Source organism: Astyanax mexicanus, chromosome 23 (assembly GCF_023375975.1).
Source record: "Astyanax mexicanus isolate ESR-SI-001 chromosome 23, AstMex3_surface, whole genome shotgun sequence".
In the NCBI taxonomy this organism is placed as follows: Eukaryota; Metazoa; Chordata; class Actinopteri; order Characiformes; family Acestrorhamphidae; genus Astyanax; species Astyanax mexicanus.
In genome coordinates this window covers 22373362-22397587 of record NC_064430.1, presented here as the reverse complement: position 1 = coordinate 22397587, position 24226 = coordinate 22373362, and the positions used below count along the sequence as shown (strand labels likewise).

Genomic DNA, 24226 nt, shown 5'->3' with positions numbered 1-24226 from the left:
CAAATCGTTTTTGCAGATTAAAGATCATACACATCATACTGCGGGTGTGTCTGTTTTGTACGATAGTGTGGATCACATGAATCAGTGTTATATGTGTGTGTGTGTCTGTCCGGGTCAGTGGACAGAGGGCCAGCTGTAGCCCAGGTGTGAGTGGGGGTCAGTGGGGCTGAAGAGCAGGTGGGCCAGCGGTCACCTGGAACCTCTACACTAACACTACAGTACCAAACCACACACACACACACACAAAAACACTAACACACACACATACACACACACACACACACACACACACTAACACACACACACACACACACTAACACTTTATCGGAAACACCTACTGTACCTTGTGCTTCCATTCACTGTGGCCACTTTATTGGAAACACCTGCTGTCCATTGTGCTTCCACTCAGTGTGGCCAGTTTATCAGAAACACCTACTGTACATTGTGCTTCCATTCACTATGGCCACTTTATTGGAAACACCTGCTGTCCGTTGTGCTTCTACTCACTGTGGCCACTTTATTGGAAACACCTGCTGTACCTCGTGTTTCTGCTCACTGTGGCCACTATATTGGAAACACCTGCCTTGTGATTCCACTTTCTGGTCTCTGTCCAAATGTCATTTAAGACCCTCCTTTGAAAGTGTAAACCCCCCCAGACTCAGGCATTTGGATAGTGACACACACACACACTGTACACACGTATACACACACACACACAACACATACCACTGGCCGTCACCCCGGCTGATTACACAGCACTTATGAAGAGGAGAAAATGTCACAGTCTCTCACCCCTACACATTACACCCTTCTCAGCACTCACACACACACTACACACACACACTCTGTCACACACACACACACTCCCTACTTTTTTATCAGTTCATCCCTCCGGTATCCGTTTCACCACCTGATCCCTGCCTGTGTACATATCTGCCTGTGTCGCCCTGGCAATGGCCCGTGACCAGCATACTGGACACACACACACACACACCCACACACACAGTCCCACACACTCTGAGAGCAGGGGTCTGATTTTCCCTCGTTTATTTAAGGTTTTTATCATTAACGAGAGCGTAGTTTCCAGAGGTAGAGTTACAGGTATACAGCGAATAGCTCTATTTTAGTAATGTTCGAATCCAGATTATGGTAATTAAAGATGACAAATTTGGTAAAGAAAAGAAAAATGGAAGCTCAGTCAATCTGAAAAGAAGAATTAAAAAAATGTTGAAAGTATCCTCAAGTGCAGTCAGCAAAAAGACCATCAAAAACATTATAATGATGGAACTGGCACTCATCAGGACCACACCAGAAAAGGATAGAAGAGTGAAAATTCTATTGTACAGGATAAGTTCATTAATTCACCTCCCCAGATAAGAGTATTTAAATACTTCACAGAGTATTTAGGTTTGTTTAACACTGTTTTTAAGTTACTACATGATTCCTTATGTGTTCCTTCATAATCTGATAGATGACTTAAGATATATTATAGATATTTAAGTAGAATCCTGAAAATAAAACATCCTGCCTGTGAGAATTTCTAACAAATCAACTAATCAAATAATAAAACAGCAGATTAGCCGACCACTACACTATTCATCAGTAGCAGCACTAATATTCACACGCTTGTGACCATATTGTGTCCTTGCTGATCACCGTTATAGAGGATGTGTTTCGTCTGGAAACATCAAAGCAGAGTTAGGACTTAAATTAGCTTCTCCAGCCTGTTTAACCCAATCAGATCCTGTTTTGGTTCGGCGGTTTCCTCTCCTTAAAGCTGTGGAACATTCACTAGATACTTTCTGCTGGAAGTGAAAGCAGAAAAGCATGGAGGCAAATCACTTCAAAGCCACACACACACACACACACACACACACACATACTGTACACACTTTCACACTGAAATAAACCGTACTGACGAAAACTGACATGTTTCTTACTTCTTATATTTATATTAAAATAGCATTATTACATTATTACAATAATTATCATCAAAACAAATAACATTTAATTTCTCTCAGAAGCAGATTGAAGCACATCTACCTCTTTTTTTATAAATAAGTTAAGAAAAACAAACAGCAGATAAAAATAAAAATTTGTAACATTTACATTGTAAAGCTTTACGCATTCAGACAATTCAGCAATTCAGACAGTAGTTTAAATGCAGAATTTCCTGCTAGCAACTGTATAGCATCAGTAGTTTAAGCCGTTTATCGTGACTAAGCACAGTTTACAGTTTATTACATTCTCCATAACGCCCCCTTCAGGTGAAGAACAGTTTGCAGCAGTTCACGTCTCTATTCCTATAAGTTTCTGTTTTGGTTCTGTTCAGACTAATAAAACAGCATTTCCTGCATGCAGTATAATCCAGTCATGCTACGTTGGGCGTTAGTGGGATTTGCTAATAGTATACTGGAAGCACATGGCACACTGAAACATGCTAACATGGCTAACAACAAATGGAAGGTAGTAGCCACCAAGAATAGACTGCAATTAATTTTTTTTTATGTTATCAGACTAATTATCATACATGTTTGCAATGTTTTATACACTGAAAATGTTTTGCTTTATTGCCAGTTAGCATTTAGCATAGTTTTTCAAAACTAGCGCACTTCTTTGCCAATAGGACAGTAGGAAAATGGCTCTTTAGATAAAGGTAAAGTTTTGGTATTTAAAGTGCTTTAAAGAAGAAAGGTTGTGTTTATACTTGACGTCCCAACTCACTACTAACTCACTTCTAATAGTGACTAATGGTTGAAACACTGTGTAGTGCAGTAGTGTGTGTTTTGGGACACAGCCTAGCTAAGCTAAAGCTTAGGACACACTGCACAACTGGTTGTGCTGCAATAGTGTGTCTCTCAGTTGTTGTGATTTTCACACTACAGGACTAATCAGCAACACAGGGTCACGAATTACACAATTTTTCACTGTTTGAAATCGCTGACTCACCTGGCTGCTCTATAGAAACACGTTTTTATTACGAGAACACACCAGAACTAAACTCACACGAGAACTAGTAATGCCATGCCAGAGAAACTCTTTAGAGGAGAATACGCACTTAAAGTGAGTCCAACATGAATGAGTTCATATGAAGCAACTGAGTAAAATCAGAATTTATAAAGATCTGATCAGTTTTATACTAAATACTAAAACACAGAACTACATAAATGTTTCAGCACTGAAGACATAATGTTTTAAGGTTTTAAACTCCAGTTATAAACCTTTTACACTCAGTTTAAAGCTCACCAACCAATCAGCTCACAGCAGCAGAAAGGCTTTCTTTGCTTTTTTAGTAAAATAAATACTCAAAACAAGTAGTTAATTACTATTTTCAATTAAAATTTTAGTTTTAGCTCAAATTACACCCATTCATAGAGGACTTACTCGTGAACACCCTTTTGAGTTTAACAGTAATTCGCTGATATAACAGAATGCAGAAGATGCATTCGCTGACTGGATCAGATATTAAACATGCTAGATATTTGTTGGGCCTCTGCGACTCATTTTCAATAACTCTGTGACAAAAAGGCGCGCATATTTCAGTACTTTACACCACATGATTAATCGAGTGGCAAATGATCCTCGATTTTACTCAGAGCTGTTTTTTTACTGCGATCAACGAAAAACTGGCTAAAAAATCGTGTAGCTTTCACACTTACTCTAACAAACATTTTACGCATTAAAAGAGTACTCGTACAAATGTTTGTTTTAATCGAGCCAAAGCTGGGAAGTACAAACACACCCTAAACTATTGCTGGCCTGGATTAAAGATTTAACATATTTGTAACTATTTTTTGTTAATTTGCTGGTAGCTACTCACTTTCATTCACTGTTAGCAACATTAGCGCTTTTGTATTTTATTTTCTGACAGGATTATTTCTTAAGCTGAACTCCAGTGTGAGACTTTACAGTGTGTTGAATCCAGTTGAGATGCTGTGAGGGGTTTGAACCTCCAGGTTATACAGTATGTTTGAGATGTTTGAGTTGTGTTTTCGTCCTCGGTGCTCCTCCTCCTCGAACGCCCAGCCTAGAAAGTGGTCCTGAAGCGACCGACGCCACGAGGCGCCACTTTCCACGAAGAAGTGCTTGGCGTTGGTGAGCTTGGCAGGGTGCTGTGTTGGGTTTGAGGGGTGTATGTGATATTCCTCACTCCCGGTAAAAAACACTGCTTCCTGCTTTCTGCTGTTTTCGCTCAGTAAGTTCCTTTTCAGCAAAGGTCCATTTACTCCTCCTGCATCTGGGTTTTTGGCAGCTTATAGTCCAGTTTGGACTCTGTTTCAGTTTTTAATTCCTCTGTTCAGCCAGGAGAGAAGAGCGCACGGCTCCTCGGTCACGAGCTGGTAATTGGAGTCACTATTTGGCAGATCAGTATCTGGCAGATCCAGTATGTATTGGGATTACAGTTACGTCTCAGTATTTGGCAGGACGCAGCTACATTGTTTGAGATGCAGTGTCATTATGTGGCAGGATGTTCCAGCAGAGTCCGATAAGCTCTCAGGATTTTCCCCGATAATCCAGCCGCCAAACAAATAACCCCCCCCACCCACAACCAGATCAGCCGCACGGGCTGCTGGGAAATGTAGTCAGTTGGAGCTTATTTGGCAAAGATCAAAGACGTTTCCAGTTATTGTGAGAGATGTTTCCAGTGCGTCGGGGTCTCGTGTCCTGTGTCCGCCCTGCGTCCGGCCTCTACGGGACTTCTCCTGGTCCAAGGGGCCGGTGGGTTCAGGACATTACCCTGTAGAACAGAGGAGCACAGAGTTAGAGTTATACACTCGCTCACTTAAACTACACTCAGAGCATCATACAGGACTGCCCCCCAATCACAACCACGATAACTTTAAACAGGATGCTCACTCTCACTTTCTCACATTATATTTGCTCTCGCATCTCGCATTCTCTTTCTCCGTCTTGCACTCATTCTCTCTTTTACTCTTACTCCTACAGTCTTACACTCACTCACAGACTCTTACACTCACGCTTACATTTTCTCTTGCACTCTGTTACAGTATTAAAATCACTCTTACATTTTCTCTATCACTCCTATACTCTTACATTTACACCTGCACTCTCTCTTTCAATCTCGCTCACTCTTACATTTTCTCTCTCACTCCTTTACTCTTAGCCTTACACTCTTACATTTGGTCTCCCAGTCTTACGGACTTACACTTACTCTTATATTATACTCTCTTTTACAGTCTCTCTCACTCTTAATCTTACTCTTACATTTTCTCTCACTCACTCTCTTGCACTCCTTTTTCTCCCGTATGCTCTTAATTTCACTTTTGCACTCTTAGACTTTTACATTTCTCTCACTCTTACAGTTTCACATTCACTCTTACATTTTCTCAGTCTCTCACTATACATTTCTCACTCATATACTCTACATATATTAGATACATATACTATACATATTACAGTCTTACTCTAGCTTTTACACTTTCTTTCTCACTCCTGCACTCTTACTCACTTCTGCATTTTCTATTCCTCTCAATGTTTTAAACTCTCACTTAAATTCTCTCACTTTTATGAACTAACCCACTTACATTTTTCTCACTCATACAGTCTCATACAGTATCACACTCATACTCTCACCCTTACACTTACTCTCACTTCTCGCATTCTTCAGTTACACTTTCTCTTACATTCTCTCTCTCTCACTCACTCGTTCTCTCTCTTACATGATCATGGCTCTCATGGCAGACTTGCTGATCCTCCTTCGGTGTTTCCTCCGTCGTCTCCGCTGAGGGACGGGTGGAGGTGGAGTCTGAGGTGCAGGCGGTGCAGTCGGGGGGGCGTTCATCACTGTAATGAGAAATACAGAGAGAGAGAGAGAGAGAGAGAGAGAGAGGAAATTATGTTAAAGTGATGATAGCATTCACAAAACACTTCAATCAGAGCGCTGACCTGCAAAAGTCGGAAAAAAAACAGGACACAGACGCTACACTAATTATAATACACTAGGGATACACACACACACACACTCACACACACACTATTGATATCCCACACATCTTCTTACCTGCTCCTGCTGTGCTGCTAGCTTGTGTTGGTTGATGGTGATGATGATGGTGATGATGGCCGTGTTGGGATTGCTCTTGACGGTGTTCACCACGATCCGTTTGGCTGTGGTGGTTGTGATTGGCTGCTTCTGATTGGCCGGAGACGTGGTCAGGCAGCTCTGTCTGTCCACTGGATTGGCCGATCACTTCTACATGGCTGTAGCTGAGAATGGGGGCCTCCAGTTGGCTGCTGTGGTGAAGGTTCACGTCTGATTTGCTGAGATGATGATTGGAGCCGTGCGATTGGCTGGAATCGTGAATGGGCGTGCTGTGCTGTGGTGTCGCCTGGTCGTGCTGTAAGTGTATGTGATGCTGATGGTGCTGATGACTGTGGCGCTCCTTTGGTGTTTGGTGTTGAACTTTGGAGCTGCCATCACCACTGCCCTGGTGTGTGCTCGAGTGTGTGCTCAGGTGTGTGTGATGCTCTGTCTTTGCATGGCGGTCCTGTAGCCCGTCCTGATGCGTAAAGTGCTGGGTGGTGTCGCTCTGCATGTGGGGGACTCCCAGCGTGGTTCTTCTGGTGGACGTGTCCTCCAGACTGACGTACGATGGCCCAGCCGGAGTGTGTGTGAGTGTGTGTTGGACCGGGCTGGGCCGGTAGCCCTGTGTGTGTGTGAGTGTGTGTACGGGTAAGCCCTGTGTGTGTGTGAGTGTGTGTACGGGTGAGCCCTGTGTGTGTGTGACTGTGTATTTGGATTGCCACTGCGCTTCCTGAGTCTCTCTGTCCTCCAGGTGGAACCTCTGGTTCTGCTTGAGGTCGTCGTGGCGATGCAGCTCCTCCTTCGACTGGATCTTGGGTGGAGTGACTTTAGGGGGGAGTCTGGGTGGAGGAGGAGGGGGCGTGGCCTTTGCTCGAGGCGCGGGGGCCACGGCGCGTGACTGACAGCTGCAGGTGAGGTGGTCCTCCACAGGTATGACCACCTTCTCGTAGACCGGCTGTCTGTTGATGAACTGGATCTTGGTCATCTGGAACCGAAGATAAAAAACAATGAAGTCAATGAAGAAGAACAAGACATTGGAGTGTTTCTAATAAAGTGGCCAGTGAGTGAGAGCACATAAAGGTGTTTCTAATAAAGTGGCCAGTGAGTGAGAGCACATAAAGGTGTTTCTAATAAAGTGGCAAGTGAGTGAGAGCACATGTAGGTGTTTCTAATAAAGTGGCCAGTGAGTGAGAGCACATGTAGGTGTTTCTAATATAGTGGCCAGTGAGTGAGAGCACATGTAGGTGTTTCTAATAAAGTGGCCAGTGATTGAGAGCACATGTAGATGTTTCTAATAAAGTGGCCAGTGAGTGAGAGCACATGTAGGTGTTTCTAATAAAGTGGCCAGTATATGAGAGCACATGTAGGTGTTTCTAATAAAGTGACCAGTGCGTGAGAGCACATGTAGATGTTTCTAATAAAGTGGCCAATGAGTGAGAACACATGTAGGTGTTTCTAATAAAGTGGCCAGTGAGTGAAAGCACATGTAGGTGTTTCTAATAAAGTGGCCAGTGAGTGAGAGCACATGTAGATGTTTCTAATAAAGTGGCCAGTGACTGAGAGCACATGTAGGTGTTTCTAATAAAGTGGCCAGTGAGTGAGAGCACATGTAGGTGTTTCTAATAAAGTGGCCAGTGAGTGAGAGCACATGTAGGTTTTTCTAATAAAGTGGCCAGGGAATGAGAGCACATGTAGGTGTTTCTAATAAAGTGGCCAGGGAATGGAAGCAGCAGAATACAGCAGGTAGGTGTTTCCAGTAAAGTGGCCAAATTGTGAACTACATGTTAGGTAGGTGTTTCTCCTAAAATGGACATTTTTCGGAAGCACCAGTTAGGTAGGTGTTTCTAATAAAGTGGCCAGATTTTGAGAGCACAATTTAGGTAGGTGTAATTACTAGGTGTTTCTAATAAAGTGGCCAGTAAGAGAAAGCAGGTTACAGTAGGTAGGTGTTTCTAATAAAGTGGCCAGTGAGTGTATATCAGTGTGTACAGGTGTGGTGTTACCTGTAGGTGTCGTGTTTCCGTGGTAACCGGAACACACTGCAGGGTGCGGGTGTTGCAGCAGCCGGAGCAGCGCTGCACCTCCACACACAGCGGCCACAACAGGAAGTTGGCGTTGCGTCGGTCCAGCATGGCCCGCGTCACCTCCATCACCTCCGTCCTCACCTTACACATCGCCTGCTGCGCCACCTGCACCCCAGCTGAGAGAAAGACAGACAGAGAGACAGACAGAGAGAAACAGAGACAGACAGATAGAGAGAGAGAGAGAGAGAGAGAGAGAGAGAGAGAGAGAGAGAGATAGACAGAGAGAGACAGAGAGAGAGAGAGACAGACAGAGAGAGAAAGAGGACATTTGTTTACTGTACAGTCTTATTGTGCCAAGTCAAAGCTGGACCCTGTGGAGGTCAGAGACAGTACGGACTAACACACACACACACTCACACACACTGTGTCAGAATGTGTACACAGTGGGCACAGATTCTAGAGAGAGTGTGTCAGAGTGAAGAGGATGTGGAGAGAGGCTCAAATGAGTGTACAATAAAAGTATGTTTGTGTGTGAGGTGTCCTAAGGACAAGTGGCTAGACTGAAGGATGCCTCAGATACACACACAGAGACTTAACACACACACACACACAGCAAACTAAATGTAAATTACACCACAGTTCCGACCCTGCAATGTGATTGGCTGAGAGGTGTTCTATGAGTACCACTATCAGCCGGTAATGCACTGTAACCAAAGCTCTCCATGTACGTATTACTCCGCCATATACAGGTAACCTAGCAACGCAAACAGCACAGCAGCCATACAGAGCAGAAATTGAACTAATTTAACTGGCAGAGTGTTTATAACCAAACAGATTGTATTTTCTCCTTCTTTTTAACTCTTTAAAATTGTTCAATAAACAGCGATAAAAATGGAACTGTGGTTTAATTACAATAATACACTCAAGGTTCGTGCTATAACGTGTAATATTGGCACTGCTATAGCATGAACCTCGAGTGCTTAAATAAGATACCATTGCAATAAGTGACTGAGACAGAGAGAGAAAGATGGAGAGAAAGACAGGGTCAGCTAGTGTATTCACTTACCGAGGCTTCTGGGAAGGCGCTTGTGTGTGCCGTTAGGATGGACCTCATCTTCCTCCTCTTCTGAAAGGAGAAAATCAAAAAGCAAATCAGAGAGCATCTCGATTTTAAAGAGTTCTCAGATCATGAAGATCTTTCCAAGAATTCATGAGAACTTCTTACAAACTCCTTCAAAACAAGAACAAAGAGTAAAGAGAGGTTCTCTACAGCCTCATTTCCACACCAAGAGAATAACTGTGGGTTTTCTCACTAAAATAGTTACCCTACTTAATGAATCGACTCGATGCAGAGTCAAATGTGTAATCTCCACATGTGGCCATTACTGTTGTGAGTGTTTTTTTGGGGTTGTAAAGGTTTTTGGGTTGGTTGGTTTTTGGGCTGGTTGGTTTTTGGGTTGGTTGGTTTTTGGGCTGGATATTTTTTGGGCTGGTTGTTTTTTGGGCTGGATATTTTTTGGGCTGGTTGGTTTTTGGGTTGGTTGTTTTTGGGCTGATTGTTTTTTGGGCTGGATGTTTTTTTGGGCTGGTTGTTTTTTGGACTGATTGGGTTTTGGGCTGGTTGGGTTTTGGGCTGGTTGGTTTTTGGGCTGGTTGGTTTTTGGGGTAATAGTTTTATAATGGAGCTTTTTGATTTGGTAGATTTCTGGGTTGGTAAGGTTTTTGGGCACTTAGCTGGTAGGGTTAATGGCTTTTTGGGGTTGGTAGCTTATTAGGCTGGAGGCTTTTTGGGGTTGTGAGGGTTTTGGGTTGTTAGGCTTTGGTTGTTTTTTTTTGGGGGGGCGGGGTTGTGGATTTAAAGGCTGGTAACTTTTTGAGCTGTCAGTTTTCTGGGTTGGTAGGTTTTTTTTGAGAGCAGGGCTGGGACCACTGGTACAGTCAATTGTACTCTATTATTGTAAAAACCATGAACTGAATGCCTTTGGAGCAGGCGGAAATGTCAGCCGTCAGGGTTGCACTGTTTGGGCGAATGTTCTGGGTATGTTTCTATGCTGGTGTGTGTGTGTGTGTGTGTGTGTGTGGGGTGGGGGGTCTAACAGTGACGGTGGCGTGAACTGGAGTCTGCTGGAGGCTTTTTTTAGCCACATTGTTCAAAACGGCACAAAGGAAACTGTGTTGTTCTTACAATCGCTGCTATTTCGTCCCGGACTAAAGTCTCCAGACAGCCGGCGATATGAACAAAGGGGTCAAACACGTCAATAAAATAAGACTGCAGGTCTGCCTGAGTGTGTGTGCGAGTGTGTGTGTATGTATGAGTGTGTGTGTGTGTGTGTGGATCTGAAATGAGTCTAGACTCTGCGCTGAGGTCATATGTGTGTGTGTGTGTGTTAGGGGAGTATTGGGTGGGTGTGTATACGTTATGGGTGGGTGCTGAAAAAATTTGCTCTATCTATGTGTGTGTGTGTGTGTGTGTGTGTGTGGTCAAAAAAGAGGAGACTCCCATCATCTTCTGATAAATATGACTACAGCAATCATTGTTAAACAGAAAAGAGGCATGGCGGAGTAACACACACACGCACACACGCACACATACACACTGAGGATTCCGCTGGAGGCAAACAATGGCATGGCCTTGTGTGTGTGTGTGTGTGTGTGAGTCTGTGAGTCCCTTCAGTAAACCAAAAGCCCAAGTAGGCCCAAGGTCAGCACCATTGTCCATGTCTGCAGCTACACACCGGCTTTCCATGTAAATATTACCATTCCATACACACACACATACACACACACACACACACATACACACACATGCAGCATTCCAGAGTACAAAGCTGTTCTATCGCTACCTCGTCACACCCACCTTTCCCTCAACCCTTCACTCTGTTCAGCTTTTATCACCTCACACCTCACCTGCTCTCATCTACAGCCTGTAAAAGCATTAATCATAAATTAACACTGGCTCAAAAATATAAAATATACTGAGTTGTTGGGTTGGTAGATTTTTGGTGGTCTGGTACTGGTAACAGTTGAGGTCTGATAGCCTTTGATGTCTCCAAGCTGTTTGGGACGTTAGCTTTTGAGGTCAGGTGGGTTTTGGGCTTTATCTATTTTGGGGATAGATAAATGGATGTATGGATAGATGTATGTATATAAAGATGGATGGATGGATGCATGGATGGATAGATTAAGATTCCAGTAACGTAATTACAGCCACCAAGGAGTAAACAAAAAATAATATGATAAAGTTTTGGGCCAGCGCCTTTTTAGAGGCTTGTAGTCATTTGGATTGGTAATTATTTGGGTCAGTAGGTTCTGGGGTCTGGTTAGTTCATCTGCTGGTATCTTCTGGGTTCTGGTAGCTTTTTTGGGGGTTGGTAGTTTATGAAGTCTAATATCTTTTTGGGCCAGTAGCTTCTACAGTATTATGACTTCGTATGCTGGTATCTTTTGGGGTCTGATATTTTTTAGGGTCTGGTAGCTTTCTGGGTTTGGAGGTTTTTTGATTTGGTATGTTTTTTGGCCAGTAGCTTTTGGGGTCTTTTAAAATCTTCTTGGCCTGGTGGTATTTGGGGTCTGGTACTTTTGTGGATCTTTTAGATTTTTAGGCTGTTAGAACCTGCTGCACCAGGTGAATTGGGAAATGCAGCATGGCTGACGGATGGAAGGTGGAGGGGGGGGTGGCTGTGTGAGAATGGTTGAGCAAGTCATAAACTACAAAATTTTGTCACAAACATAAAAAACCTTTAATCACTGATTAATAATGTGTTAAATGGCTATAATAAATTAGTCTGATTGATTACTGCAGTGCAGGAGCAGATACTGCAGTGCTATGGAGTAAAGGAGGGAGATTTCAAGACTGTCGAGTGTTTAAAGCTGTGAGGAATCAGGATCAGCTTTACCTACGGATTCAACGTCCAGCAGCCTCTGCAGATCCTGCATAGAGGAGATCGGACTGTTCATCACCAGATCAACCAGAGACGGAGGAAGAGACTCATCCTGAGAGAGAGAGAGAGAGAGAGAGAGAGAGAAAGAGAGAGATTAACATTTTAAGGAACATCTAACAGCATTTTCACATGTAAAAGTGCGTAAAATAAAAGAACACTTCAGTTTCTGAATCAGTTTCTCAGATTTTGCTATTTATAGGTTTATGTTTGAGTAAAATGAACATTGTTGTTTTATTCTATAAACTACAGACAACATTTCTCCCAAATTCCAAATAAAAATATTCTCATTTAGAGCATTTATTTACAGAAAATGAGAAATGACTGAAATAACAAAAATGATGCAGAGCTTTCAGACCTCAAATAATGCAAAGAAAACAACAAGTTCATATTCATAAAGTTTTAAGAGTTCAGAAATCAATATTTTGTGGAATAAACCTGGTTTTTAATTAAATTTTTTTCTGTTCTCCTCCACACTGCTTTTGGATAGCTTTATGCTGCTTTACTCCTGGTGCAAAAATTCAAGCAGTTCAGTTTGGTTTGATGGCTTGTGATCATCCATCTTCCTCTTGATTATATTCCAGAGGTTTTAATTTGGTAAAATCAAAGAAACTCATCATTTTAAGTGCTCTCTTATTTTTTACAGAGCTATGTATACTGTATTTAATCCGGTTAGTTTTGGTTTGATACTGCAGTTTAGTGAGTGGACTAAAGAACTGTACTACACCCTGTCATCACATGTTAGATGGGCTGCGTCTCCCTGTACTTGTCATTAATTTGTTTTTATAAGGGTGTGTCAGAAGATGATATGCTGTCTTTTTTATGGGTTGCATTTCCAGGTGTTGTGCTGAATTCTATCATGCTGAAAATTAGTATTGATACCGGATTCAGTATCGGCTGATATTTGGGGGTAAAAATGTGATTGGGACATTCCTACTTCAGACAACACCTGTTCTTTTTCTTCTTTTATTGTTTAATATTTGACAAAAGCCTGCCTATACTTTTTACACTGCAGATAAACCGCATCATGGTTCCGTTGACCTAGAGAGAGAGAGAGAAAGAGACAGAGAGAGAAAGAGACAGAGAGAGAGAGAGAGAGAGAGAGAGAGAGAGAGATTAGTCGAGAGCTAATAGTAGTGGAAACAGCCGGGGGGGGGGGGGGGGGGGCTAAATGTTTTAAAGTTTCTTTTTGCACGCAGGGTTATACACACACACACACTACACACACAGACTCTACACACACACACACACACGCTTCTGTCTGTTTGAGTGATGTGCTGCTGTAACATCTGCAAGTTTCCATAATTAACAAACAGTTCAGTCCTGTGATGAAGAACCAGAGAAAGAAACAGATGGATGTGTGTGTGTGTGTGTGTGTGTGTGTGTGTGAGTAGTGTGTGTGTGTGTGTGCATTGTGTGTGTGTGTGTGTGTGATTCTGCAGGCTTCTGAAAGTTTATTGTGGAGTGTGCCAGAGTGTATAAGCAGCCAAAAAAGCAATTACACCACTTAACCATTAGTGTGTATGTGTAGTGTGTGTGTGTGTGTGTGTGTGTAGTGTGTGTGTGTGTGTGGTGTGTGTGTGTGTGTGTGTGTGTGTGTGTGTGTGTGTGTGTAGTGTGTGTGTGTGTGTGTGTGTGAGAGAGAGAGGGTGTGTTTGTGTGTTTAAACCACATTTGTCTGTCTGTGTGTTTGTCTGTTTGTTTTTTGGTCTGTCTGTTTGTTTGTTGTGTACTCATTTTCTCACGTTCAGCTTAATTTAAATAACTTCCTACACGGTTTACCACTAATTGAGTTACAGTGCTAGACCCATGTAGAAGTGTGTGTGTGTGTGTGTTTGTGTGTGTTTGTGTGTGTGTGTGTGTGTGTGTGTGTGTTTGTGTGTGTTTGTGTGCGTGCTTGTACACTGGTTGTTTGTGCAGTTGCTAAGCATGTGTTGTATTTTTATTCTAACACAGTGCACCTATCACATGATGGTGACCATACTGTTAAAACATTACATACACACACACACACACACAGGCCTGATTGTGAGTAATGTTGCTTATTAAGGAAGAGAATAAACAGCTAAGATAAATAAAGCTTTTAACATCTGCCTTTCTACTTCATCATATCTAACCCAACAGGCTACAACAGCCTCCTTTAACTGTAAAAACGTCTCCAATAAACCAATAAACTCCCTATTATTTCACTTTATTATAGTTATATCACTTATTACATGTCTTATTTCACTCATATAAAGTGTTACTCCATTCCAATGACCTTTCTTCATCAGTAAGTATACTATTAATACCAAGACTAAGTTACAGTAGCAATAAAATTAAGATCACACAAGTCAAGATCCAGACATTTTTTTGATAAAGATGACTGCAGGTATAGATACTGTTGAATTTAAGGTTTGGGTCTGATGGCAAATCCTGCTAAGTTCAACCACTTAAACACCACTTCAGACCACTTAAAATGCTGAGTTTCTTTGATTTTATCCAATTGAAATTAAGATGAATGGTCACAAGCCATCAAACCAAACTGAACTGCTTAAATGTTTGCACCAGGAGTAAAGCAGCATAAAGTTCTCCAAAAGCAGTGTGTAAGACTGGTGGAGGAGAACATGATGCCAAGATGCATGAAAAAAACAGGGTTATTCCACCAAATATTGATTTCTGAATTCCTAAAACTTTATGAATTTGAACTTGTTTTCTTTGCATTATTTGAGGTCTGAAAGCTCCTCAAATTCAGACATTCAGACATTTCTCATTTTCTGTAAATAAATGCTCTAAATGAGAATATTTTTATTTGGAATTTGGGAGAAATGTTGTCTGTATTTTATAGAATAAAACAACAATGTTCATTTTACTCAAACATGAACCTATAAATAGCAAAATCAGAGAAACTGATTCAGAAACTGAAGTGCTCAAGTTCACGATGAAACACAAGTATATGTGTGTGTGCATGACCATACCTACGTGGATGTGAGTGTGTGCATACATATGCATGCATGGCATGGGAAAGTGTGTGCAAGTCGTTAGTGCCACCCGGTCGCACACACACACACACACACACCTGCTTGAACTTTTACAGTAGGTGACCCAGTTTAACTGCTCACTTGAATAGTGTATGAGTCACCCAGTTACCTCTTGACTGCAGCCAAAACACATACACACACACACACTCACTGCACACACACACAGACACACTGCACACTCAGTTCATTAATGAACTCGCTCTATTATAGTCGCCACAGTAATTTATCACACTGTACTGCGGCCTCCTGTCGCCATGTGACCAACGACTAGACCAATAAAAGAGCTTCTAAATAAATACATGCTGGATGTTTATAAAATTCTTAATAATAAATTCATACAAAGCGCACATGCAACTTTAATGTCTAAAAATGTTTGAATATAAATATTTTAGACATAATTATAATAATATGACCCCAAAATTAAAAACTCTGCAAACAAGCACTGTAGCAAGAAATAAACTGATTAATAAATGATTGGCATGTTAAAAATGAATGTAGGAACAATAATTCTGCAGATATAATAATATAATATATAATACAAATAGAAATATATTGTTTTAGTTTTATTAGACCACAGTTTTGTTTAGAATTGATATACCAATCATGTTTAAGTGCTTTTCTCGCTGATTAAACACAATGGCTTATTAAACACAAAGGGTTGTCTATATATTGTATGATAAATCAATATTCATTATTATGACAGGCTTTGCAATAATTAAATAATGAACTGCAAAAGTTAATTTAAGATCATGTAAATTGGTACTGTACTGTTATAATTTCCCAGTGTTATACAGTGTTATACCTACTATTATTAAATAATAATATTAATTTGTTCAGCATTTATAATAACCATGCTTGTGTCATTAGTTTTCGATGGCCATATCCCTCAATATACATTAAACGCAGAAACATTTTTGAATTAGGCTAAAAAAACACACAAATCAAATCGATTCACATGTTTACATTTTAAAACCTACTGTATATTTCACTGCAAAATATTTATAATGTGAATAGTAGTGAATTGTAGTGAATCTGTCCCAATTTAGTCATAATTGTAAGTTTTAACTATTTTCATTTCTGCATTTTTAATAAGATTACTTTTTCATTAAATTTTATTAAAAATTTATATATTCACAGATATTATCATGGCAAATATCAAATATTGGAATTAGCCCACATTTCCTTTACAGGTTTAATCTGAAACAGTAGATCAGCCTCAGTAACTGCTGCCAGTATTAGCACAGGGTCTCAGAGTGAGATACACTGACGAGTTACATCAGATTAATAATAGCCAGGTGTACATTGTCTGAGTATTGGCTGTGTGTGTGTGTATGTGTGTGGTTCTGACACTTATCAGTGTATAGCCCCTATGCCCTCACCACAATGCCCATCTGAATCATGGGATAGCGTAGCCTCAGGAATGCTAATAGTCTGCAGAGGAAGAAAGGTGAGGGGGTGCACGCTATAATTATGGGCCTGATTTACTGCACACACACACACACACACACACACACACACACACACACAGGCACACACACACATTAGAGCCGCTGTGGCACAGTGCCAGCACGCTGAATCCAGACATAAAGAAATACTGTATGCTGATCTTGGCAGGTGGCGCGGCGCGTACGTATAGCCGGCGCGGATTCCACTGCCTGCCGCGTAAATAGACAGACGGATGATGGATAGATTGATGAAAGGATGGAGAAAAGGGTTAGATTAGTTTTATTACTGCAGTTCCAGTCAGTCAGCCGACACTGAGCTGGTGTACGAGATTCAGATGATCAGATTTAGGCCCAAGCTACGAGGCTAACGCTGCTAACACGCGTCCTGACTAGCTAACAGACCAGAGAGCAGCGGTTCTCAAACTCAACCTCAAGCATCTTAAGCTGATACACTAATAATACACTAATATTCAGAAAATATTTAAAATTTTAAGGCATAAAATGTATAAAGTTTCCTGTCCGTAATTTTCTATCTATCATTACATTAGTTAATGTTTAGATTTTACCCGTTAGAATCTGTATATAATCTACACTTCAGTCCTTCACCCTCAGAACTACAGTTTTATCATTAGTAGCATTATAAAGTTTCATTGGTCCTACAGATACAGTTAATTACAGATAAATAAGCTAGTTAAAACACTGTAGTTGACTGATCGGCTCTCTTGTTGGTTTAGGAATACTGTACAAAGCAAAAATAATAACTACAACAACCATAATACTAACTTACAGACTGTAAAAGAGAGGGAAAACTCCACACAACAGAAGAGTGAAGAACAATTGGAGAAAGACATAAAGATATGCATATGTGTGGATCATACATCAAGATTACTATGTATAAATAAGTAATAACTGTGTATCATCAATTGTTGGGTAAAAATGGACATTAAGAGTTCAAGACATGGAGATTCTACCAAATGTTTCACTGTTGAAAAGGTTTACTGTTAAATGTACCTCAGTAGTCCTATTCTAATCATATGTTTGCCTCAGCACTGCTCCTCAAGTTACATATGATTGACATTTACAAGATACATCAAATGAATAAATCGAATTGCTTAAATGTATTTTTGTTTTGTTTTTCCAAAGAAAAAGCAATTACAATTACTACAATTTAAAATATTTTTGAGCAAATATCAGGCAAACCAACAAAGTACAATACATTAAACCAATACATTAACCTCAGAAGTGCTCTTATAATCATACATTTACCTCAGTAGTGCTACTTAAGTCAATGTGAGTGACATTTACACAGAGATGTGCATTCTAACTAAGACTAAGTTAACTAAGTTAGCTAAGCTAATATAACTTTATTAGCTCTGTACAGCTCATGTCTTTTAGAAGAAAAACAGACATTTTGCGGAGTATAAGTAACTGATACCAAGCCTGCTAAGTAATACCAAATTTTCTCTACACCCATCATCAAAATGCTACCTGTGACCATGGTTTGAGTGAGCTAACTGAACTGCTTTTGTCTAAAAAAGACTGTTTTGACTGTTTACTGCCAGAATTCTTTAAACATCCACAAATAATCACATAACTGGGGCATTTTCTGGTCTTCATGTTCACTCCATCTTCACCCATCAGACACTCTTGTAAGTTACTACATACTACAGGTGTATGAGGAGCAGGTGGTTAACTACCTACCTCAAAGACAAACAAGAGGACCCACCCACATCACCAATTCTAACCCAACACCAGCCACAGCACTAATACTACACACATTTCTGGTGCACTGTATGAGTTCATGGAGCAACAATACTGTCTAAAACAGCTAAACAAGGCATGTATATAAACGCTGAAATAGCATTAGCATTAGATAAGCAATAGTATTAAAACTTGTAGTCACCAGAATATTAAAGCATTTGAATGACTTCTACTTAAACTGGTTTGATAAAATAGTTTTCTGTTGAAGCTACACAGCTAAAATACCAAACAAACACACAACTTCCTGCTGCTTTTAGCTCTGTTCATTTACTTTAGTCCGTGTTTTTAGATAATAGTGAGTCACACAGTGTCAGAAACCACATAATCGGCTCTATTAGAGATTCCCGAACACTGTCTCTCTGTGTGAGGAGAGAGAGTAAGGTGATATAGCGTAAACTGCAGACGAATATCTGAAGGGCTCAATTACAAATCTCATTTAAAGTGCTGAGATAATTAACCTGAAGATTGTTGCTGAAGGATGGGATTTATGCTCCATTCCTTTCACCACATAAATCAAATGACGTCACACTCAGGCAGCTATATTCTAGCTCCAGAAATACGAATAGATGTAAACTATTTCAAAACTTTCCCAAAAAGAGCTAAAGATTAAAAAGTAAAGTAATAAAAGGTTTATCTCAAATGGTTTGACAATAGTTTACCGAAGTTTTTCGAGAATCCATCCAAAAACAGTATGTCCCACTTTTTATTAACCCAGATTAGCATTGCTAGCAATTCCATTAGATAACACATTATACATTTTCTTCTTATCCACACATTATAGAAACATGTTCATGGATAGAAGTTAGACAGTACTCTGTGTGCAATAAATTTAATAAGACACAAGCAGATAAAAGTGCCAGGAAACTGTAAAACCCAACTGTTTTTACTCATCCTACAGGTTGTCAAGTAAGAAATTCTGACATTTTGAGATGTTCTAGTTAAAACTCAACATATTTCATTGTTCTAGTTCAAACAGAATGCAGTTCAAACTGGGACTTTTTTAACCAAATGGGTTAAAAAACTTGATAGTGCACCTACTCCACTGTAGTAATAAAGAAATTAGAATCAAAACAGTGTTTTAATATGGTATCTTTATATAAATTGAAGTTACCCCTCCCACCACACTGATACAGGGTCTGATATTTACTGCTTTAGTTTAGAACTGGAGCTATGAGTGCTAGCCAACCATTAGCACAATGCTAACTGTGTAAACGAATAAGCTCACATCTTTTATAGGTTTGTACTGTAGCTGGATAAGGTCTAAATAGGTTAGCTAGCTAGTATCTAGAATAGTATCTGTTAAAAACAGAAGTTAGATAAAGCTAGATAAACTTGTTTACATTGTATTCTGTTTACATTTTCCGAAAAAAAAGCAGAATAAAATCAGTACAGTAACAATATATTAATAAACTTTTTTTTTTCTGGTAGTTTGTTAGTTTATTCCTTCATATTATTTCAATAAAAATGTCAAATTAATGCTTGATTTTATTTACAAAATCTGATATTTCTGATACTACAAAATCACAGTCCACTCTAATCTAATTAATCATCTTTTATTCAAAGTCTAAGGTGAATAAGTGAGGTGAAATTGTGGTAATGTAATTAGCGCAGTGCTAATTGTGGGGTTAAAAGCTACATTAGCCTTGTATAGCTCAGCATAGCTCAGTGTGCTTCTATTAGTGCAGCCGTCTGATGATCTGAGCCCAGTTTGACCCTGTGACCCCTGCAAGAGCGCTCTGATTGGCCGCTCCGCTCCGTGACTCACTCCGCCGTGACACGCGCGAAACCTCACGGAGAATAAAATCCAAATCATCTTATGTGACTGAGCCGCTGTCCGCACATCTTTCAAATCGCGCATGAGATTATCTTTTCCTTATATAACTCATACACGGGCCTTTTACTGCAGACAGGCTTTAACCGGCACCACAGCAGCCACTGGACCCGGCACCCGACCTGGTCCACCCGGCACTTATACTGACGGTCTTTTTCACTCAATACAGTTTAAAAAATAAAAAACAAAGAAAGTGAGAGTGGAGTACAGAGGCTCAGTGGTGGCTGAGTAATGGCTGGCAGGGCAAAGCAAGGGCTGATTGGTGGGTGTACAGTAGCTTAGTGGCGGCTGTACTGTAGCTGAGAGGTGGTTGTGTGGCAGCTGAGCGGTAGCTGTGCAGTGGCAGTACAGTGAGTGAGTGGCTGCTGTGTGATGGTGACGTAATGGTGAATGTGAAGCAGAAGGATTAAAAGAAAACCATCAGTGAGGGATTTAGATCTTAGTAGTGTGTGTGTGTGTGTGTGTGTCTATAATAATGTGTGTAATAATGTGTGTGTGTGTGTGTGTGTGTGTGGGCCAGCGTGTGCATGCCCTGAAACTGGTCATGAAAGGCCAGGTGGCTTAAGGTGTGGAGAGAGAGAGAGGGAGAGAGAGAGAGACACACACACACACATTATTATAGACACACACACACACACACTCTCTGTCCTCCTTCCACTCTCTGGGATAGACAGAGATACAGAAGTCCGGTCAGGGATTTAATCCCAGCGGCTTAAAGACGGACAGGCCGTGACTGACACACACACACACACACACTAGCGGGTGTGAGGGATCAGTACTGATATTTGAATGTCTTCAAATATCATATATAAATATATACAAAGAGCTGTGCAAAAGTTTAAGGCACCAAAGTAAATTACACTAATCCATTTATCTCAGCAATATGAGTGTTTTACCTGAAAAGAAACTCCACATATGATTTAAACAGATGCAAATAATCATAAATACAGTAAAACATAACAAGGAATTCTCATTTTTAACTATAAGTATGTTTTATATCCTGTGAGCCAAGCTGAAGGACAAAGTGTAGATTTCTCCACATTTCTCCTGGATGCTCCTCAGCCAGCATGTGTATATTATGTTAAGTTCCGTCAGCAGCGCACCTGATTTACCACATTTACCAGCAATTTACCAAACCAGGTGTTGATTAATAAGATGAGAACTAGAAATAATAACTCTATTAAACTCAGAGTAAGAGGAGAGATTAGGAGATGTTGTTTTAAGGGAAACAGGGCTGTAAAATCTGCTTTGTGTTTTGTAAAATTGCTGTTTGAATTTATTGTAATGCTGTAATGGGTTTTACTGAGATAATAAACACTTACTGCACAGATAAGAAGCTTTTTCTTCACTGAATATACTGTTTATAAATATATATCTGAGGGAAAGTGAGAGTCACCATCTGAAACACACAGGACTGCTCATGCCTGAGTCCATCCTCTCTATTCATTATTATAATTGTTATAATCTTCTTTACACTTATCAGTGTAGTTACATGTGATTTACATTTAGAACAGGTGAGAATGAGCATCCTCCTGCCCTATAAACAACCTTACATTTGAATAATAGAGGGATAGAGAATGAGAGAAAGAGAGGGAGAGATGGAGGTAGAGAATAGAGGGAAGATGAAGACAGGGAGAGGTGAGAGATGAAGAAACAGAGACAGAGAAACAGACTTAGTTAAAGGGCGAGAGAAAGACCGATAGAAAGATGGAACAGAGATGAAGTGCAGATAGAGAGATGTAAAACAAGAGACAAATGAGTAGATAGATTGATAGATAGATGTGTAGATAGATAGATAGATAGATAGATAGATAGATAGATAGATAGATAGATAGATAGATAGATAGATATGATAAACAGTAGTAAAAATAGAGAGATGAAGAAAGAGAGAGAGAAACAGACTTAGTTGAAGGGCAGAGCAAGAGACAGACGGAAAGAGAGAGAAATCAAAGATAAAAGGTAGATAAAGATAAAGGGACCAACTACAAAAAAAGAAGGAAGGGAAAGATGCAGAAAACAAACAGATAAATATAAAAAACAAAGATAAAAAGAGACAGAAAGAGACAGAAACAGACTTAGTTGAAGGGCAGAGCGATAGATAGATAAGATGAGAGATATTGCACTAAAGAAAGGATAGAAAGATGTAGAAAGGAGAGAGAGAGAGAGAGAGAGAGAGAGAGAAAGAGACTAAGGAGTAAAATAAGACAGAAAATACACAGACAGACAGGTAGACAGACAGACAGACAGATGGGGAGAAAGAAAGGGAGAAAATGTGATAGAGTGAGAGACTAGAATAAAGAAGAAAGAGAAAGGTGACAAAGAGTAAAAAAAGAGAGAATACAGAGATAGAGAGAGAGAGAGAGAGAGAGAGAGAGAGAGAGAGAGAGAGATGAGCTCGTGCAGCGCGTGTCTCTTACCTGCGCGCCCCCGAACCGCAGAAACGCCGCGAGCAGCAGCAGTAAACTCCAGCGCGAGCTCAGACACACCGAGCGCGAGCTCATCTTGCCGCCGGGCCTCGAGACCCCTCGGGCGGCTGCGCATTTAGGGAGCCTCCGGTCGGTCACATCCAACTGTCCGCGCGGAGCGCGAGCGGCGGTATCCTTCACGCACGCGCGCACGCACTTACTCGGGCGAATAACAAGCGCGCGCACTTCTTCTTCTAGTTAAAGTTTTATTCCAAAATCACTCCCGGCACGGGCAGCGCGAGCGAGCAGCAGCGTATAAACCGGGGGTTGCACGCGAGCACCGGCGGCATCACGGCTTCAGCCCGCAGATCATCGGTAAACAGCCTCAGGTCAGATCCACGAGTACCAGACCAGCCGTATCCAATCAGAACCTCCCGCTGTAAACAAAACACATGTGGGGGTAATAACGAGATAATCCCGCAGCGGCTCCCGGTACAGCTCGCGCCCTCTCTCTCACTCTCTCTCTGAGCTCCGCGCGCGCTCTCTCTCTCTCCGCAGCACCGGGACTCTGTCTGCAGACCGACACGAGCCTCTCTCAGCTCCCTCTGCATCTCCGCCCCCTTAGAGGCAGGACTGCACTCTCCATATTAGGACAATTATTCTTAAGGAGGGTTGGGTGAGTTGAGGGGGGGGTGGGAGATAGTTCCTCCTTAAATGAAGAATTTCTTGGGTCAAGTTCAGCAGAAACTCCTGGATCTCCAGGTTCAGTGAGCAGGTCAAACGTTGAGTCAGCAAAGAAGTCTGGAGATAACTTTATGGAGCAGAGATGGAGCCAATCAGCCAAAACACAGTGGAGAACTTTTTACACAGTTTGAAGAGCAGAACTCACCTATAGATGAGCACACATTTAAGGAGAACTCTGGTGTAAAATGGACTTTTGTCGTAGTAAAACATGATAAAAAGTTCTTATCTTTGATGAATAGCACACCTCTGTTCTCCCACAGCGTTCAGAGATCCAGAAATTTTCACAGTTTGTAAAAACACGCTTCAGACTGGGTGACACAGGGCATAATTTACCCTGATATATCATTTTTTCCACCGTTATCCAGCTCAAAGTAGCTTCACACCTTCTTACTAGAATCCGGAGAGCCCTGACATTTAAAACGAGGCATTAATTACTTGAGTATTAAAAAGTGCACAAGAAGCTTATTAAAAACACTGTTTACATCCTATAATGCTAGCTTGTCGCCCCGTTTTAAGGGTGTTTGGAGAAACATTTTTCCTTCTCTTTAATTTAAAATCTTTCAATAGGTTTATGCTATAATGTGTAATATTGGCACTGCTGTGCTGATCTACTTTTATACTTGGCCGTTGGCTTTGTGCCTACAAACAATGGCACAATATAACAATTACACGTTATAGTACAAACCTCCAGTATATTATTGCTTAAATACAAAACTCTGGGCCCTTCTAATGTGACAGGGTTGAGTGTGTTGATTACATGTATTACAGTAATTCAGTATTACAGTACTTTAATCAGCACTGCCGCGCTGCATCTGCAGGTGATTACTCCACTTAAGGTCACTCCTGTCCAGCAGAGCGTCGTCTGTCACGTAAGTCATTCATCGCATGCGGATATGAAAGGTCAGCAGGTGTATAAATAGCCTCCCGGAGATGCTCGAATGCCCGTGTCACTTCCTGACTCCGCTGCAGAGTGTGTGTGTGTGTGTGGGGGGGGTTGGCAGTGGGGTGGTTAGTG

General features: G+C 41.0%; 1 protein-coding gene across 2 annotated transcripts; it reads right to left on the bottom strand.

Moving 5' to 3' along the window:
* Positions 1-1928: 1928 nt before the first annotated feature.
* si:ch211-79m20.1 (LIM domain-containing protein A) lies at positions 1929-23057 on the bottom strand. Of its 2 annotated transcripts, XM_007257615.4 has the most exons (7): positions 22480-23057; positions 11964-12060; positions 9134-9193; positions 8047-8243; positions 6023-7028; positions 5682-5805; positions 1929-4738 (listed from the first exon to the last, which is right to left on the bottom strand). In XM_007257615.4, exons 1-7 carry the CDS (start codon positions 22561-22563, stop codon positions 4726-4728), a joined length of 1581 nt encoding a protein of 526 aa, XP_007257677.3. In that variant the 5' UTR covers positions 22564-23057; the 3' UTR covers positions 1929-4725. The 2 variants fall into 2 exon arrangements, with proteins under 2 accessions (XP_007257677.3, XP_049327248.1); XM_049471291.1 differs by lacking the exon at positions 22480-23057 and having other exon boundaries at positions 11968-12053.
* Between the last annotated feature and the right edge of the window lie 1169 nt (positions 23058-24226).

Bases quoted from the DNA above. Each gene is read 5' to 3' on its own strand.
- si:ch211-79m20.1 (XM_007257615.4), bottom strand. From the start codon at position 22,563: ATGAGCTCGCGCTCGGTGTGTCTGAGCTCGCGCTGGAGTTTACTGCTG. The intron at 9,194-11,963 runs GTAAAGCTGATC...TTCTCCTTTCAG, and splicing joins GCTGGACGTTGAATCCGTAG to AAGAGGAGGAAGATGAGGTC. The intron at 7,029-8,046 runs GTAACACCACAC...CTTCGGTTCCAG, and splicing joins CGGAAACACGACACCTACAG to ATGACCAAGATCCAGTTCAT.